At 56.0% G+C, this 18274-nt stretch overlaps 2 protein-coding genes across 4 annotated transcripts; both read right to left on the bottom strand.

Moving 5' to 3' along the window:
* Positions 1-95: 95 nt before the first annotated feature.
* st6galnac (ST6 (alpha-N-acetyl-neuraminyl-2,3-beta-galactosyl-1,3)-N-acetylgalactosaminide alpha-2,6-sialyltransferase) lies at positions 96-5256 on the bottom strand. 2 transcript variants are annotated; one of them, XM_088438539.1, is made up of 9 exons: positions 5116-5256; positions 3987-4145; positions 3478-3643; positions 2928-3093; positions 1932-2106; positions 1433-1712; positions 1239-1342; positions 929-1012; positions 96-851 (listed from the first exon to the last, which is right to left on the bottom strand). In XM_088438539.1, exons 2-9 carry the CDS (start codon positions 4112-4114, stop codon positions 581-583), a joined length of 1374 nt encoding a protein of 457 aa, XP_088294665.1. In that variant the 5' UTR covers positions 4115-4145; positions 5116-5256; the 3' UTR covers positions 96-580. The 2 variants fall into 2 exon arrangements, with proteins under 2 accessions (XP_088294665.1, XP_088294666.1); XM_088438540.1 differs by lacking the exon at positions 5116-5256 and having other exon boundaries at positions 1433-1571; positions 3987-4250.
* A 1176-nt stretch (positions 5257-6432) lies between these two features.
* On the bottom strand, positions 6433-18255 carry cep131 (centrosomal protein 131). 2 transcript variants are annotated; one of them, XM_088438537.1, is made up of 27 exons: positions 18113-18255; positions 16981-17202; positions 16821-16912; positions 15122-15212; positions 14937-15043; positions 14725-14829; positions 14483-14650; positions 13617-13734; positions 13430-13537; positions 12449-12841; positions 12272-12376; positions 11920-12126; positions 11602-11763; positions 11261-11446; positions 10770-10907; positions 10566-10691; positions 10384-10500; positions 9930-9959; positions 9493-9595; positions 9094-9403; positions 8895-9012; positions 8566-8640; positions 8366-8508; positions 8018-8195; positions 7699-7895; positions 7569-7629; positions 6433-7499 (listed from the first exon to the last, which is right to left on the bottom strand). In XM_088438537.1, exons 2-27 carry the CDS (start codon positions 17182-17184, stop codon positions 7428-7430), a joined length of 3714 nt encoding a protein of 1237 aa, XP_088294663.1. In that variant the 5' UTR covers positions 17185-17202; positions 18113-18255; the 3' UTR covers positions 6433-7427. The 2 variants fall into 2 exon arrangements, with proteins under 2 accessions (XP_088294663.1, XP_088294664.1); XM_088438538.1 differs by lacking the exon at positions 9930-9959.
* Positions 18256-18274: the final 19 nt, after the last annotated feature.

Here is an 18274-nt window from a genome sequence, read left to right as displayed (position 1 = left end):
TTTTGGCTTTGTTCCCTCTAATCTGTCTCTTTCTTGCTCGTGTGACTCGCAATGCCGCTTGAAGGAGAAAAAAAAGGAGGACCGGGAAAAACACGTGCTTTTGTGTCAACAGGCTTTTTTTTAATTCTTTTTTTTTTTAAAGACATCTTTCCCAGTAAGTCACAAAAGTGGTGTCGGACATTTCAAATATGTTCAGAGCAAAATCGACCAGGAAATAAGGACAAATTTTCCTTTGCTTATTGAAAAAAAAGCTGTTTTGAAAAGAAAGTACCAAAAGAACGTAAGGACAAAGATGATTTAAGACGAGTAAATATACTTGGTTTTTGTTGTTGTTGAAAGCTTGCATTGTTGGCGAGTCGGGAGGCGCTTTTGTCGCGAGCGCTCCAAGGCGCTGCTGTCCTAGCAACCGCCGGCTGTCGCCATGACGACCGGCCCCCAAACACTCCGGCTCAGCGGAAAGCGAGGAGGAGCCCGAGTTCCGGCCGCTTCGGAGCGCGCAAACGCGCCAGAATAAATAAAGAAAAAGTCGGGGAGGCCTCCCTCGGAGGGAGGGGGCGGGGCGGCGGCGGCGGCGGGGGGCTCAGGGGCGCATGTAGAGCGTGATGAGGCCCGCCCCGTGCAGCCGCTGCCACAGCTCCATCTCCATCTTCAAGTCGTGGTTGACGAAGAAGCCCACGGGGCGGTAGGCGCGGTCGTAGTAGTGGTCCGAGTACTTTTTGTACTGCGGCGTCATGAAGCCGTAAGCGCTGACGCGGTCGCAGCTGTGCAGCGCCGCCAGCAGCATGACGGCGCCCGTGGACGGCCGGTAGATGTTCCTGTGCTTGGTCCGCAGCGTCTGGGACGGGAGGAACCTGCCGGGGGGGGGGGGGGGGCACTTAGACGGGCGGGGGGCGGCAAAGACACAAAAGCGGGATCGGGGCCGACTCGCCTGTTCCTGAGGTAGCGGATAAAGTCGGGGTGGTACATCTTGAGCTTGGCCGCCGTCACGTCCTTCCCGAAGTACGACGTGGGGCTGAGAACAAAGTTTGCGGAAAATGAAAAGTTTGCGGAAAATGAAAAAGAAAAATGATTTCAAAGGAAGCTTTCTTTTTCTCGCGAGTGGCGGGCTCGTCACCCGTCTCTCGATAGGACGTCCGTTTGGGACTGTCGTACCGAGAGCGGCCGGAGGCGGCGCCAAAAAACAAGATCCGTCCGAGTAAACCGGTGCCGGTCGATCCGGTACCGGGCGCCCGACTCACTCTTTGCCTCGCTCGCGTCCTCGCTCCACCGGGGCGCGGCGGGCCGCCGCCTTCATCAGCAGGTAGTCGCGGTCGTGGTCGGGCAGGAAGACGTAACGCGTCTCCTGTCGGGGGGGGGGGGATCGGAAATTGTATTCATGACACCGTTATACCAGTTCCGCATTTTGTCGTCGGCGGGACGGGGAGGCCCTCACCTGCGAGCGAGGCGGCCCCCGGTAGCCGGCCGAGGCGTAGCTCCTCATGGAGTTGAAGAGCGTGTTGGTGGAGAAGGTGTAGTGGGTGGTGCGGGCCCCCACGTCCGCCTCGAAGCCCGCCAGGATGGCGCCGTTGGTCCTGGGCCCCGAAAGCCTTTTCATCAGAACCTTTCTTTCCCCGCGAAGGCGGCGGCCGCCGGGACTTTGTTTGGGTGGCGCCCGAGCGGCGAGCGAGCGGCGAGCGAGCGGCGACGTGGCCGCCTCCCGTAGCTGGTTTGAACTACGGCGGGATTTTGCGGCTTCGTTCGGATCCGGCAAAGGAAATATTTAATATTTAATACTGGGGGGGGGGGGGGGGGGGGGGGGGGGGGGGTTACGTTTCCTTCATTAGCGCTTTTTTTTTTTTTTTTTGCTGAGCGCGAGGCTAAAAAAAAAACGTCATAAAAAACGGAGCCGGATAACCGGCTTTGAGTCTGTTGGGAGGAGGGAAGGCGCCCACCTGAAGACGTAGTGGTGGGCGTCGATCTCCGGGCCCTTGCCGGAGTCCTTGAGGATGCCGCCGTTGCCCACCACGGCGCAGCTGACGCAGCGAGATCCGTTGGCGCGGCGCTCCCAGTCGTCCAACATGGCGCCGTTGGCCGAGCCGTTGAGCAGCGCCAGCGCGTCCGACAGCGCTGGGCGGGACAAAAAGACGGCGGTCGGGGAAGGCTCCGCCCGCCGCTCGAAGCTTCCGCGCGAGAGGCCTTCCCGGCAAGCCCGACGCGTGAGGCTTTTCTTCAACTTGACCTTTGCCCCCGGGGCTCGCCCCATGTACCGCAAAGCGTTTTCGAGCGATTTCGACGTGAAACGCGGAGACTCGGACGGATGCCGGCGCTTCCTGGAAGCGCGGAAAGCGCTCTTCCTCTTTTTGCGGGGCCAAAATAAACAGCGCTAGAACGGCCCCCAGAGTCAAACGGGACATAGCACTTGCTCAACTTGTAAGACCGGTTCTCCTCGGAGCTTTTCCTGCCCTTTGACGTTCGCTGGCCCATTCTTTTCTGAATCAATAAAGGTGCGCTGGCTTCTTTTTGTACCCTTCCTTTGTCGGGTAGCGCCCGACCTTTTTTTCTCCCCGCGTCAATAACGAGCCTTCGCCCTCTCGGCGACGAGCGTTCCCGTCCCGGACGGAGGGTAGGCGCGCGCCGCGTTCAAATTGTCCAGCGCTACAATGAATGCGGCTTGGGGAGGCCTTTTATTCTTCTTGACACGTTTGGATTATTAGGCGCTAATGTCATTCTAATATGTATTTGTCGCCGTTTTGAATTAGGACTTGAAAGCATTGATTTTAAGGGAGCATTTTCGGGGGGCTGCGGCTCCACTCGGGAAAAACTCATGACTTCGGGCAGGAAGGAACGGCTTAAGCGGAGGTCGCGGCGCCTCGGGCGCTTCCGACGTCGACGAAGAGAACGGCGCGGCGGAGGCCAGGGCCAGATTCGAGGAAGGCGACGCTACCCACTTTGGTAGTCCAGGTTCCCCCAGCCGTTGGCGCCGGCGTAGCGGCTGAGGCGGCGGTATTGGGCGGGCGTGGCGTGTTTGGACCACTGCAGCACGGGGACGCCCCTCAGGTAGAACCCGGCCGCGTAGGAGCCGGGGAGGCGGCTCGGGATGCCGTCGGGGCAGCCCTGCGCGCACAGAGACCCGGTTGAAACGGGGAACGTGACATCGTCGTCATGGAGGCGAGCGCCCGACGGTTGCCGACCCCACGCGAGCCGACACGATTCGACGCCCGGTTGGGTTATTTTTTGCATCCGGTCAGACGCTTCAGTGGGATCGGCGAGTCGCCGACCACCTAAAATGACGTGGCGGCCTTGGCTTTGACACGCATTTATAACTGAAACGCAACGTACATGAAACTTACATGACGACAAAGTTTAGATTTTTTGGTCCGCCAAAAATGAAAACGCCCGTTTTGCTATCGAAGGCGCAGCGGATTATAAAGTGCAACGGAATGGCCGGCATCCGTCGCCCGCTTCCAATCGAGAAAACGCGATTGGATCCGCACTCACGGTCGGCGGCGGGACGTCTTCGTCGGCGTAAGCGTCACCGAGGAAGGAGGGCTCGCTCGGCTTCGCCGTTAAGTTTTTGCGCGAGGACGGCGTGGGCGCGGTTCCGGCGGGGGCGGGGCCACGCCCCAGCGCCGGCAACGGGGCCGGCGCCGAATCTCGCGCTCGACTGCAAGAGAGACGCCGTTGGTCAGCCGCGCGCATGGCGCCGTGACCGGATTTTTCATCTTCAAGTTACATTTGTTTCAATGATCTTTTCCCCCCACCTACTATGAGACATTCTTCTGCGTAAGAAAAATTGCTTCACTTGTGACTCAAAAAGGGAAATCGGAAATTGTATTCATTAAACTATTTCATAAATATGTCATTTTTTTAATAATCGTAAGAAACGCTAATAGCTGAGAGCCCTTACCCCAAAGGCTTATAATCACAAATAATGTATTATTCAACCACGGGTTCACTATTCACGGGTCCCATTTCAAAGTTGCTGGATCGCGCCGTGCGCCACCGACCTCCAGGGGAATCCCAAGTGGTCCCAGGACAGCGCCGAGGGGGCCTCCAGGTTCCCGTACAGGAAGTAGACGCACAGCACGGAGGCCGCCGTGACGCCGGCCAGCGCCAGCCGCCTCTGGGCCCACATCCCCGCCGGTGTAGGATCGGGGGCCCCCCGCCTTCACGGAGGGAACGTCGGTCGGGTGGAGAGCGAGGGCGGCGTCAGGGGTCGCCCAAGGAAGGAAGTCCAAGATCCGCCCGCAAAAAGAGAGGCCGACATCAGACTGGCCGCCAAAGTCACAAAAAAATAAAAGCCGCTGAGAACAAGAAGCAAAGGCACATCCGCTATCTACTTCCTGTTTCAACAGCTTGACTTCCCTTTGCCTGCCTAGGAGCAGATAGGACGCGCTAGCGGCGTTTGCAAACAACCGCGATAAAAGGCCGGGACAAATGTGGCCCAAAAACCACACCGGGCCCTTTACGAGTCTGGTAAACGCCATTTCAACATCATTTCGCGCGGCAATCGACACGAGCCTCGCGACACGCTAACAAACTCTCGTTCCATTCGCAAACCATTGCGAGACGGTTGGAAGGCAGCGGCGGGCCGCCAACAAGTGTCGGCTTTCCCGGCGCCGCTGCTGAGTCGGTCGTAAAGTCACCCCGACCCCCCCCCCCCCCCCCTCTGTGACAATAAAGCGCACCGGAAGGCGCGGTGGGGGTCGAGCCGCTGACAAAACTCCAAATATCCCCAAAAGGAGCGGCACGTACAAAGACAAGCGAGCGGGTAGAGAAAAGTCACGGTCCTCTTCTTTCATTTCTATCTTTTGGGGGTGGGCCCAAAATATAAGAGTAATCTAAGAGTTTTGTTGTCATACGCGGAGTCAAAGAAATTCCTCATCTGTTGACTTCCCCGAGCAGACTTGCATTCCACACAATAGAGCGAATAATAACGTGGACAATAAGGGCAGTAATAAGCAGGGGCTAAAAAAGGAAAGGGCGGGCGCTCCCGGTCCGGTCTCTCTTTGGAACAAATTGTGGCGGCCTCTGAGTTCAGTCTGACAGAAAGCCCAACTCGCGATTCCAGCCCTGTGTGTGTGTGTGTGTGTGTGCGTGTGTGTGCGTGTGCGCGCGTGCGTGCGCAGGACTCACCTGGTCCAGCCGGTCACGGGGTCGTCCCTCGGCCAAGCTCTCCGAGGACTTTGAGGAATTGGAGGCGCTCCGCGCCGCCGAGCCGCTGCCGGGCCCGCCCACTCGGTGCGGGGGGGCGGCGCCACCAAGAGAGAGCGGCGGCTGCTGGCGGCGGCCGGACGGGGGCGAGGCCAGGGGCGGGCTTAAGGGAGAGGACTTTATGCTTTGTTTTTTACTGCGGGGCGGGCGCTCTTGGTCCCGGGCGCTCGGGTCCAAGAGCGCCGCTCGACAACATTGGGCGGGGACGCTTTCAATGTGCTTCCTGGGAAAACGGCACAGCTCCACCCGGGCCGAGGGACGTCTCGCTTCAGACAGAAACAAAAATACAAAAACACATATGGCTGTCCGATCCCAAGATACGGTTCGCAATTCAAACAGGAGCCATTCAAATAGACAAAAAAAGATTTATCTTTAAGATCTATTCTATTACCCAACAAAAACTTTCATTTGAGTGAATACATTTATTGTATTATTTCCAACAAAATGCGACCGAGATAAATGAATTACGTTTTAACTTCGGCGCCAATACAGCGCGAGCATTCTAATTATTTTATGATTTGTTACATATTTATTAGGACCACGGAGTCATTCTTATTCTTTCTGCTTTTTCTTCTTTTAAAAGCGTCGTCTTACTATTAAGTTTCTTCCATCGCATGTTTAAGGCACCGCGGTTTGAATGTGGACAAAAGATCAAGTGGACGAGTCCGGCTTAGGTGTTTTTGACAAGGTGTCCATTTGGGACAAGGTCGCTGTCGCGAGGCTGCTTTTGGCCACAGAGCTGCTTTTGTTTGCGCGCGGCGCGAAGCGGCGCGGATGGGATGCGGCCCGCTCTCTCTCTCGCTCGCTCGCCCGCCCGCCCGCCATCTTGGCTTTCAGCGGCAGAAAGGAAATGGGCTGAAAGTTGAGACTGGCTCCAAGGCAAAGTGGGTCACAAGACTGTTGGCGTACTTTGTTCCGCCCACTCGCATGCCACTTTTGTTGTGGGGGGAGGATCCAGTAGTGCTAAGGTGCTTTGAAACCTTGGGAAAAAAAATTGCACTTTGCAAGTAAGACTTTGAATCGCAAAGAAGTATTGTAGACGCTCCCAACTAGCGTTTGCGGGGATGGAATTTATGTCCGAGTCATAATTTGCTTTCAAGTTATCTTTGACTCTTCACGCAAGTTGTGACACCGGGGAAGGCCGACTTGGACTTATCTACAATTCCGTCGCTCGCGTAGCAAGTTTCTAGAAGCAGGAATCAGATAAGAGGATGACAGAGTAAAAAAAAAATAAATATATGTATATATATATATATATATTTTTTTTAATGACGACGTTTTGAAACGAATGGTTAACAAATCAGTGGGGCCAAATTCAAAAGGGACCCCAGAGCCGCTGGTCCAAACCGTCTTCCCACCCACATAATGAAGTACTTTCTTCTAACTTTCTTCTTGGTCCTCTTCCTTGCACTGCGATCAGGCCAGCTCAAAAGCCGCCGCCCTCGCCGACACGTCCTCTTCTCTCTTCTTTGACTTTCCTTCTCTTGAAAACATTGGCCAAGCTCTCCTGCTCACTCCCCAGGAACAAAACACATGAGTCACTATAATTTGCGCCCCCCTCCCCTCGGGGCGCAGGCCTGCCCGGGCCGGTCGCAGAAACATCTGGAAAAGATCCGAGGGGAAACGTGGAGGCATTCTCGCGCCGTAGGGGGAGGGGCAAGGAAAGGGAAAGCGGGGAGGCGGCTTTGTAGTCTTTTCATTTTCAGTCACTCGCAGCTCGCCGTCCACGTCCCTTATGAAGCTGCGCTCCCAGGTCCCTCAAACTCGAGGCAACTGTTTGCTCTATGTCCCCCCCAGCTGCCACTTATCACATTGCATTCTTGCAATAAAATGGAAGGGGACGGACGAATGCAGGCTTTCCATCCATTTCGGCCCTCTGCCGCCCTCTGCTGTCAACCGACGTCATTGCGCCCTCGGCTTCATTTGCGAACGTCACTTGACCAAAGCAGCAAACCGGTGAGCTCAGAAGTTTGCAATATGAAGCTGAGAGTACGCTGACCTCAATTTCAGTTGACAGCAAAACGGCACTTGCCCGATGTGAAAGCGAATGGGGGGGATTCGTCAGAAGGAAAAAAAAAATAAATAAAACCAAAAACAAACACCGAAAGCAAGTGGCTGGTTTGTCCAACATGTCCCCCCCCCCCCAAAAAAATGTGGCGGGGGGTGTGGACTGACAGGGGCCATACAAGAGTGAGTACTTCAAAGTCCGGGGTTCGCCGGTGGCCGTCTTGCAGTCATTTCTCCATCAGCTGCCTCCTTTGCTCCTCCCACAATGCCTCCAGGTGCTCCGCCCTCTTCAGGGCGGCCTACCGAGCGAGAGCGAAGCGCGGCGTTGAGGGCCGAGAGCGGGGGCGCGTCGCGCCGGCGCCGCTCACCTCGTGCTGCTTCCGCAGAGTGGCGACGGCCTCGTCCTTCTTCAAGATGGCCGACTTGACTCTGAGGGCGAGCGGGGCGGAACTGAGACGGAAGGCTTCGTTCGGGCGAAGCTTTCCTTCGGTCTCCTACCGCCGGTGCACTTGTTGGAGCTCGTCTTCCTTCTCCTTGGCGAGGCGCTCGGCGTCCGCCTGCAGCGCCGCTCGCGCTTGCTCCGCCTCCGCCCTGCTCCTCTGCGCCTCCTCCTCCACCAGCTGCAGGCGGGCGCTGAACTCGTGGCGGATGAGCGAGGCCACCTCGCGGCGCTCCTCCAGGAGCCGGTCCCGCTCCTGAGCGCGCCGCGAGAGGACACGGAAAGGTATTCCATTTGGCTCCTTTGTCGATTGCGGTCACGATCATAGAGTCGGCGGAAAACGTTCTGCCGATGGCGTGGCGGGCCGGCGTTTCTCACTTGCGTGACGACGAGCAGGTCCTGGTCCTTGCGCCGCAGCGCGTCCTTGAGCGCGTCCAGCTCTTGCAGCGCGTCGGCGTGTTGCTTCCTCAGCTCCTGTTGCTTGTCCAGCGCCTCGCTCAGGGAGCGCTCCAGCTCCCGCAGCTCCGCCTCGCACGTCTCCCTCACGCGATTCACCCTGCCCGCGGGACGGAAAAAACGAGCAGACAGCGGACGTATATATATGTATGTTTAAAAAAAAAGTCTTCTCTGCTACCGCGCCCCGCCTGCGACCGAAATATGCCAGCAAAAGCCTAGCGGAACATCGGAAGCTACTGGAGCGGTCCTGCGCCGCTGTGGCGCACTTGCCTGTTTTGGGCGGCCCTCTCGCACTCCTCCTTGTCCTTGTGGGTCTCCTCCTCCAGAGTCCAGATGGCCAACTGGATCTCTTTGTCGCGCTCCAGCCGCAGTTCCTCTCGCAGCTGGCGCTCTTGCTTGAGGAGCCCCGCCTCCTGAGCGCCAAAAGCCACGGTGGGCGCGGGCGTCGGCGGCGAGGGTCGGCGTCTCACCTGTTTCTTGCGGTATTCCTCCTCCCAGGTCGTCTTCTCCTCCTCAAAACGCTCCCGCAGCTTCTTCAGCTCCGCCTGCTCCGTCACAAGAAGACGTCTTATCCGAGGCGGAATTGCGCAAGACATCAAAACAAAATGACATTTCTCAAAGCCAAATGTTTTTTTTCCTCGATTCCAATCAGCTGACAATGCTGAGATTGTCCCCATTTGAGAGCCGGCGACGGGGACTTGGACATCCTTAAACTGGCTAACGCGTGACTGAAGCCCCTCTGTTGCCAAAGCGGGATTTTCCAAATGCTGCAATGAAAAAGATCCAAGGGCGGGCCCACCTGGTGCCTCCTCTCCTGTTCTTCTCTCGTCTTGTCCAGCTCCTCCCTGAAAAGCCGCCCGGCCACGCTGGAGTTCTCCTCCATGCGTCGACGCAGCTCCTCCATCTCCGAGCGCTGCCTGCACGCCGCGGGAGGTCTCGGCTCAAACGCTGACGCGGCGGCCGGGCGGGCGGCCGGGCGGGCGGGCGGCCGGGGGTACCTGGCCGCCAGCTGTGCCAGCCGCTCCTTCTCGTCGGCCATCTCCTTGTGGACGCGTTGGCGGTGCTGCTGCAAGGAGAGCTCCTCCTCCTGCAGCTGCTTTTCGAACCTACGGCGGGCCACATCTCGCTCCTTGAGGCACTGCTCCTCCTTCTCCTTCTCCAGCTGCTGGCGCAGCTCCTCGCACTGGCGGGCGCAGCGCTCGGCCGCCTGCTCCTCGGCGTGCAGCAGCTCGGCCTCGTGGAGCGTCCGCAGCTTCTTCAGCTCCTGCTTGTGCTTGGAGATCAGCTTCTGGATCTCCGGCTCCAAGCCTGGGCCCCGCGGGAAGGGGCGGGGGGGGGGGGGGGGGGGGGGGGGGGGGGTGAGAAGCAAGAAGCCAGGGAGGCGGACGTCTTTTTACCTTTAACTGTGATCTCTTTGATCTTCTTGGTTTTCTCATCGATCCATTTCTCCCGTCGGATCTTCTCCGTGACGCTCATCAGCTCCTTCAACTTCTTGATCTCCTGTTGATGGGCGGAGAAGAAAGGAGCAGACAGAGCAAGAGGAGCGTGAACAGACAGAGGGAAGAAAAAGAGCAAAAAGATCGCATGGAGAAGAAGATAAAGAGGAGGACAAAATGTCAATGGCGGCTCCCGAGCGCGCGCCGGTAAAGTGCAGCAAGGAGCGACGGGAGCGGCGGGAGGAGAAAGACTCGGCCGAGCTGACGATGAGCATGACGGTGAGGGTGATGATGAAGACTCACATGCGCAGCCAAGCGTCCAGCAAGACGGACGGCGCGTGGGACAAACGACAAAGAGAAAAGATGACGAGGTGGAGGAGGAGCAGCGCGAGCGTTACCTCGCACAGCGGAGCCAGGACTCGCCAAACCTGACGCAGAAAAGGACAAGCGGCCTCAGCGGCGGCCGTGACGGCGAGGAGGAAGCGAGCAAGAGGAGGAAGAGGCCGTTAACAGCAAAGAACGTGCGGATGTGCGGCACAAGTCGGAAGGTAGGAAAAGCGCTCAGCATTTATTCCATATCCTTGACGAACCGTCCTAAGGGTCCCAAAACTAGGTTTTTTAAAAAAAAAAATTTTTAATCACTATTATTTTGTAATCATGTGAGATGTCCTTGTTGCCATGACAACTGCCCTGGGCGGCAGAGAATTTGGAACGGGCCGTTCTCTGGCGGATGCGGCCGGACGGCCGTTCCCCTCCTTTTGATATGGAAGCGTGCTCGACGGGACAAAAAGCGAGGCTGAAAAGGCTCCGGATAAATGCTGGCCGGCAGTGAAAAGAAGCTGAGCAGTTCACCATTTCGTGCTGCTCCTGCATCTGGGAGATCTTCTTGGTGTACTTGTGGTCCACCAGCTTGAGCTCGGCGATGACGCCCTCGCAGCGCTCGCTCAGAGCTTTTTTGTCACCGATCAGCTGAGGGCGGACAGAGGCACGCGTCTCGGCATTTCCGAGCGAGACTTTCCGTGCGCCGCGTCTACCTGGTCTATGAAGGCGAGGTGTCTCTGCACGGTGGCTTCGTACTGGTCCCTTTGCAGCTGCAGGTTTCGGCTCAGCTCCTTCTCCGTCTCCTTCACGTGCTGCACCGTCAGCTCCCTCTGCTGGGCCTGACCGGGAGCACGGGGAGGGCGTGAAGGCCGGACCCGGACGCCGCCGCCGGCTCCGGGCCCGTCGGGCGTCCTCACCAGGGCGTTCTGCAGCATGTCCACCAGGCGCTTCTTCTCCTCCAGCTCCATCTTGAGCTTCGTGATGGAGTCGGACACTTGGGCGGCGGCGGCCGAGGCCTGGTCCAACGGAGGCGCGTCCTCTTCCAAAAACGCCGCCTGCCGAGAGCGCCGTCAGCGATCGGTACGTATCGGGACTCTCAAATGTGCGGGCGCAGCTCGGACGCTTGCCGGTCAGCCCGAATCTTGTTTTTTTATTCCCCATCGCTCATGTTTTTCCTTTCTCATGGAAAATGGCTTCTGAGCGAGCTCCTTTCTGTCACCCCGTGTTGTCGATTGTTGAGCCTGTCATTTTGTTGCCTTGCTCTTGTGCGGATGTAATGATAAAATTGGAAGCCCGTGACCTTCAAGCGATGCAAACGTTTGAAAATAGCGCGGTGCAGTTTTTGGTACCTCAAAACCAACGGTGCCGCATGTCAAGGCGATGACACAAGAGCACAAAATAGATTCACCTCTCTGTGCGAGGCGGCGGAACGAGGACGCTCCTGTTCCGACTCCTCCATCTCATCCAGGAAGTTCATGATGCTCTGCAGTTTGGCCTCCGACAGCAGCGCCGCGCCGTCGGCGTCCGGCGGCGGCAGGCTGAGCTGGACGTGGCGCTCCAAGTTGTCCGCCGTCAGCGAGTTTGCATCGCCATCCTCGGAAAGCCACAAAAAGCCCATAGTTTTGACGTTTTGGCCGTATTTGAAGAAGGGGGGGGGGTACCGCAGGATAGAATATCCCCCTCAATAAAATATTAAATTGTCATCCGCATCCAGCCAGTTTTGGAGATTTGATTGGAACGCGCGCTCACCGGGTCGATCCAAGCGTATTTGTCTTTGTTGTAAGATTTGGGCTGGGAAAGACACTCGGGTTCCTCCTCCAGCAGTTTGAGTGTGTCCAGCAGCTCGTTGAGGGTGGACTTGGACGCCACGCAGGACCGGTCCTCGCCGCTCAAACTCCTGCGGGGATGCTCCTGCGGGACGGCGGCCATTTATTGGATGGGGAAAAAGTTGGGAAGACACAACTTACAAGTGTCCTCACTCTGTGCCTGACGTCCTCATATTGCATAAAGGGTTAGGCAAAACAAAAGTTGGAGAAGAGCCACGGGTCCTGGCTAGCGGGCAATCACCTGGGAGCAGCGAGAACCTCCGCGGCTGGACAAGGAAGGCGAAAGAGCTCGGAAACGGGACGGCTCCGCAAATCGGGTCGGAAGGTTGCGCTCGCTTAGCGCGTTCTTGGCCTTGATGTCCGCCGTTGACCCGGGGCTGACGTTCCCGGGCAGAGGAGGAGGGTTCCCGCCCCTTTCCGCTTCGGCCCGGCCCGACCGATGCGCGTCCTGCATATTTCAAACGGCGAGGTCGTCAGCAACCTCTACAGTAGCTTGAAGATGATCCCAATCAATTGAATCAGGTGTGTTTGCGAGAGAATGATCGAACGCCTGCAGGATACCGGCCCTCCAGGACTACGGCATAAATACTTACGTCACAGGGGACGGGATCGGGGACGGGCGGGCGAGACAAACGAGGTCTCGCCCGACGTGTCGGCTTCCCGTCGCCGTCGTCTTCTTCGTCCGCGGCGGCGCGCGCCTACAAAAACAAAACGCCCGTGAAACCCGGCCGCCCCGCAGCGTAAGCTAGGAAGGGGAGGCGACGCGATACCTGCACGGACGGGGAGCCTCCGCGATCGGAACGCGGCGGAGAAAGCGAGCCCGAGCTCGCCTGGCTCAGGTCGGCCGCCGCGTCGGCGTCCGCTCCATGCAGCGCGCGTGCGCCGGTCGCATATGGAAGAGACGCCTGCACACCGGGCGGCAAGCAAAAGGGGCCACCCGCGTTGTTGGCTTTGCCGTGCGTAGGCGACATGTTGACGGTGTTGGCCGGAGATGCGGCGCTCGGGAAAGTCTTGGCCGGCTTCTTGGCCGGCGCCGTGCCGCCTCCTCTCGCCCTGCGCTGCTCCGCCTCGCCGCCCTGAAGGAGGTGCTGCTCATGCTCATGCTCATGCTCATGCTCATGCTCATGCCGCTGCTGCTGTCGGGATCTTTTCTGCTGCAATTCCTACAAACACCACCGAGGGGAGAGAGCACCGGAGACTATTTTGCACTATTGCGTCTTTTTTATTGCCTACTTTGTTATGCCTATGGTGTGGAATGTAAGTCTAACAATTTCATTGTGTGGCGTTACTATGCATATGACAATAAAACTCTTGAATATTGAAACAGTAAGATAAAACTCCTAGAATTCCCCAGTTAAAAGATGGCCCTGTGTACAAGAAGCAGGCTTAATTTGGTGGTCTAATTCTGGTATTTTCTATGTTGAAAAGACGCCTCAACATGTCAAAACAAGAGCGAAACAGAATCAATGCGGCAGATATGAAAAAATGCACCTGCGTGCGTCAAGACAGGTCAATCTTCTTCGAACGGTGTTGAACAAAGAAAAAAAAAGTATGACTTTAAGTTAACATTTATAGGATGCACCCAAACTTTTGGCTTTCATTTTTTGGGGAAAAAAAGTGCGTCTTATATTTGGGGAGTTACAGTTTCCACATATAAAAAGAAAAATGGGAAAAAAGTACAACAATTGGAGTTATTTGTCGCCTTGATTGTGGTTGTATTACAATAGAACAAAGTGGTGAAAAATTGGCACCTGGATAGCAGCGAGGCGCGCGCGGCGAGCTTTTTCCTCGCGGATGAGCCTCCTGTCATCCCGGGACGTCTCCGTGCGACTCTCGGCCTCCGCCCGCTCCTGCCACTCCTGCCAGCACAGCCACGCCCGCCACTGAGCCCTTTGCATCCGGCGCGCTCCCGGGATATTGCAAAAGTGGGACGCGCACCTTCCTTTTGATGTCTAGGATGCGGCGCAGCGCGGCCCGGTTGGCGCAGCGCCGCCCGGCGTGGCGTCTGTACCAGCGCTGGATCGTGACGGCCGCCTGATTGACCTGCTGGATGAACCTAAAAGAGGTTTGCCGCGTGTTAGCGGATGCCAGAGAGAGAGCGAAAATGGGCCCTAAGTCGGGCTGACTGGAGGAGGTGGTCTCGGTCTTCAAAGTAGCTTAGCGGTGACGGGAATTCCCGTCTTTTAAAACGGTAATAAAAATAAAATTCTCGTCAATTACTTTTTTTATGGAGGGTAGCTGTAATTATACTTTGCCAAGCCCCCCCCCCCAAGAAAAAAGAAAACTATTGGCACCCCCCACCCACTCGACGTGCAGAATATAAAGAAGATTATCTAAACAGATGGTACACCTAAACCTGTATCCTTTTTAACATGAACAAAAGAATCAACATATCAATATAAATCAAGTTTCAACGACGGTTCATTATTTTTTACAGCATTTATACAGGTTACAGCTTTGTCTAATACAGAAAAAAAATAACCAAGTGCATCAAAGTTCTAGAAACTCAAAGAAGAAAGAAAAAAAAATCTTATTTCATTACACCTCACGTGACTTTTTCAAGGCCCGCCCCACTATTTGAGAAGCGCCGCCCTTGACTAACGCTTATCTATTGGTAAGCCAATCGAGCGCTGCAGTGATAACTATGACCGCTAGACGGCAGTGTTGCCATACATACATCCTATTACATAGCAGCCTCGAAAGACGAGAGAAAACGCTAAATCTAGTGGCACTCGAGAGGTTTCCTCTTCCCTGTACGCTTGACACCGAAAGCGTTCAATGCCAGATGCAACTCCTTTCCGTACCTTTCCGCCTCCTCCTCGGAGACTTGGTTGCGGCGCTGCGGGGGCGGGCCGCCTCGCCCGGCCGGACTTTTGTTGTTGGACGACGCGGCGGCGAAGTTCTTCTGGGACTTGGTGAGGGAGCCGCTCTCTGGTGAAGCGTCGTCGTTGGCGCTGGCCTTCAGGAGGTTGCTGTAAGGAGAAGCGCGGGGAGTCCCCGAGGCGCTGGTTCGGGGGCGGGCCGCGAGGAGACCGGAAGAACCTACTTGAAGGGGGGCCTCTGGTTGGAGCTTTTGGGCGTCAGCGGCTTCTCGCCGTGGTTGTTGTGCAAGATGGTGGTGACCGCGTTCCCCACGGCGCCCTTGTTGCTCCTGAGCGAAGGAATCTAGGCGTTAGCAAACGGGGAGACGCCGCCGCCCTCGGAGGCCCGATTGACCGTTTGAAGGTTATCTGAAGGCTTTGCCGAAGCCGAAGCCACCTGTTGTTTGCAGTGAATGACGCGGCGGGGTCTCGTCTTTTCATGGCGGCGGGCGAGTCCGCGCCGGCGGCGGCCCGGGCTTCGGCGGGCGCCCGAGGCTGCTCGTCCTGACGTCGCGGCAAGGAAACGAGCGGCTCGTCAAAGGGCTCTGGGAGCAGAGGCGCGTACGCGCGCGGCCTCGGTACCAAGATGTTCCAGGTGGTTCCATCGGGCTTCCTTCGGCCGTCCGCGCCGCTTTCCGACGCGGTCAGGTAGTCGCCGCGCCGGTGGTCCGGGCTGGTAGGAGCGCAGGTCACGCGCATTAGTGAGGCGCAAAGGGAAACTACACCTTCCTGCTAAAGCTGTCATTTTCATCATATTACAGGCGGCAAGGCCGAAGACTAGTTAGCACGTCCGCCTTACAGTTCAGAGGTTGCAGGTTCCATTCCAGCTCCAGCCTTCGCATGCGGAGTTTGCACGTTCTCCCCGTGCCCGCGTGATTTTTCTACAGGTAGCCGATTTCATGCGCGGTAGCCGTACCGGACCCTCTTAAAACAAAGGCGTCAAACTCCGGTCCTGGAGGGTCGGCATCCTGCATGTTTTCTCATCCTTTTCACTCAACTCACAGCCGATACAAACGATCGGGAACGTTTTCCTCTATTATTCAGAGCTTGCTGATGTTCCAATCGTTAGAATCTGGTGTTTTGGGGTGAGAAAGCTGAAAATGATGAAGGACAGCGGGTTTGACACCTGTGCTCTAAATTGTCCTTAGGTGTGCTCGTGCGTGTGAACGCTTGTTGGGCTTTGGGTGGCCAGCAATCGTCGGGCAATCGATGGAGGGTGGAACCTGACGGCCGGGATAGGCTCCATTCTGGCCGACATTCTTTGAACTAATAACCTTAAATACAAATGAACTATTTGATCATTTTTGTTTTATTATTATTTATTATCTAGTTTTTCCCAATGTTATATTTAAAGACCGCAACAAATGGCGTGTCTGGAAAAAACACTTTTGGGAAGATTCAACATAGCTAACTTCTGAAATAAGTCACGTTCACACGAGGGTTGCTTGGAAATGAAGTTCAGGCTGTCAATTCAGGGCACTAAAAAAACAACAACGATCAAGCGATGACGGAGGTTCTTGTTTTTCGCTCTTTTTTTCCTTGATTGAGTTTTTCTTTTTGTTTTGAACGCACCTCATGCCTCTTCTTTCACGCCCGCCCGTCCCCCTTTGACGATAGCGGCTGCGGGCCGGCGAAAATACCAACACCGGCCGCAATCGGCCCGCGGGCCGTACTTTGGACACGCGTGGGATAAGGGGCGAAGAAAATGGATGAATGATTAGCTTATAATCGATTGTCACGTTACAATCTGAGATGTTGCGCCAAGGCCAGCCGGTAAAGCTTGCACGTACACACGAAAAAGTGAGTTCTACTCATTTAAGCGGTGGCGCATCTGAAGACGGGCATCGCTGCGCCGCGGACGCGGGGGGGGAGGGGCTGAAAACGGCGGGAGCCTGCCGGCATTCCGGCCGCACATTCCTCCGCTCCGAGCTTCTCGCGCGGGTCAGGCTTCCGCTGCCGGACAATGGGCGCACACGTTTCTCCTTTCACCGGCTCCCGTGGGCGCGGGCGGGGGAGGGTGACCTGACCCCGAGGTCCCCGAAACAAACCGACGCGCCCCGCCACCTCCGCCGCATCTCATTGTGACGCCACGGCGGTTAGGATAGCGTGTCGCGCCAGCATTGTCTACGCCGAGCCGCGCGCCTGCCAGCTGTTCTTACGCACCACTGAACGCATTCCATTTCAAATGCTGGGACTTGAAATGTACAAAAATGTCCTTCCCCAAATATTTTCTGGTATTGTCTGTAAAGGTTCTGCGTACGATTGAAAAAGAAAACAAAACCTGAGTGTGAAGTGTGCCTGCCGGTTGACGTGCGTGGTGCTGTTGGAGCGCCGCAGGTTCTTGACCGAGCGGGGGCTTCCGGCGCAGTCGCCCTGCGGAGACAAAGGCGCGTTTTCGCCGGGACCGGGGCGCCAGTTCTCATCGTGCGGGCATTCCTCACCAAAGTGTTGCGCTTCCCTCGGGCCTCGCACGGCGCCGACACGGACACGGAGCGGGCCAAGAACTTGCCGGCGGGTGAGCTGCCGGGCCTGCTGCAGAAGGAGAGGCGCGAGCCGGACAAGCTGAGGTCCAGGGCGTCCCCCGAGGGCGTGGCCGAGATGGACGGGACGGACGAGATGAACGGGGAGCTTCGCGCGGCGTGCATCCTTCCTTCACTCCGCACCTGCGCAGAAGATGACGGACCGCTTGTGGGCAACAAAGCCGCTGCCGTCGCCACGACTACCGACAACAAAGGCCACCTTTGCGTTTGGTTCAAAAAGAACAAAAGTGGACCCGCGCTAGAGTGCAGCTACCAAAACAAATTCCACATATAACAGGCTTATGCGGAGGTGTCGTTTCCAAGCTCTGCGTGCTGTTTACAAGTTTCATCCAAAGTTCCAAAAGTGAACATTTATACACAAATCCACAATACGCATAGGCGTATACTTTTTATCCTCTGTGAAGAACAACTAATATTAGTAGCGTACTTGCGATCGATTAGTTTGAGGCATCTCAGTATACACGTCTGCCCCCATGTGGCCAAAGAGCATTATAGACATGCACCTGACGACAGATGAGACGCTTCCATTTTTTTAGTTTCTTTTCGAAGGTAAATTCATCAAGTTTTCATACGTTGTGACAAAAGACCCCCACCCCCAACCACGCACACACAAACACACATCGAGTAGCTCGAGATTATTGTATGGAGTGTATTCAAAGGGGATTCTGGCGACTTTCTTTTTTTTTTTGTATTGGCGATTCGACAGCGAGTGACGAGGTTTGGCCCTATTTGCAAAAAGCGGAGTTAGTGGCACCGGCTTGTGAATGACAAAATTGCAAAGCAATCGCGGTGAATGCAAAGGCTGAGTGTATCCGAACGAAATAAAAAAAAAAGCCAATACGATGAAAAATGTTCCTAACGACGATGAGCACGAAGTGACGTTACATAGAAATAGATTTAATTTGCTCACAAGCTTCCATCTGCCCTATACGAGAAAAAAAAAAACAACAACAACAACTACATAGCGATGCTAGCGCACAAGCTAACGCTTGAGTCCTTCTCGCCGTAAATAGCGCCAGCCAACAGAACTTACTTCGGTGTGAGGATGGCAGCATAAGTGAAGAAACTCTGAAATTGAAATGGGTCGAATCCGACCGCCGCGTCCGTCAGCTGGGACAAAATACGAAGGAAAACCAGACACTCAAAGTCAACATCTTCTCATCACTTCGACGCCAAAAAGACCCGCCTTTTCCGG

Source organism: Hippichthys cyanospilos, chromosome 17 (genome assembly GCF_059441005.1).
Source record: "Hippichthys cyanospilos isolate Australia breed blue-spotted pipefish chromosome 17, RoL_Hcya_1.0, whole genome shotgun sequence".
Classification (NCBI taxonomy): Eukaryota; Metazoa; Chordata; class Actinopteri; order Syngnathiformes; family Syngnathidae; genus Hippichthys; species Hippichthys cyanospilos.
The sequence above is the reverse complement of the archived record's forward strand: the minus strand, read 5'-3'. Positions and strand labels throughout refer to the sequence as shown.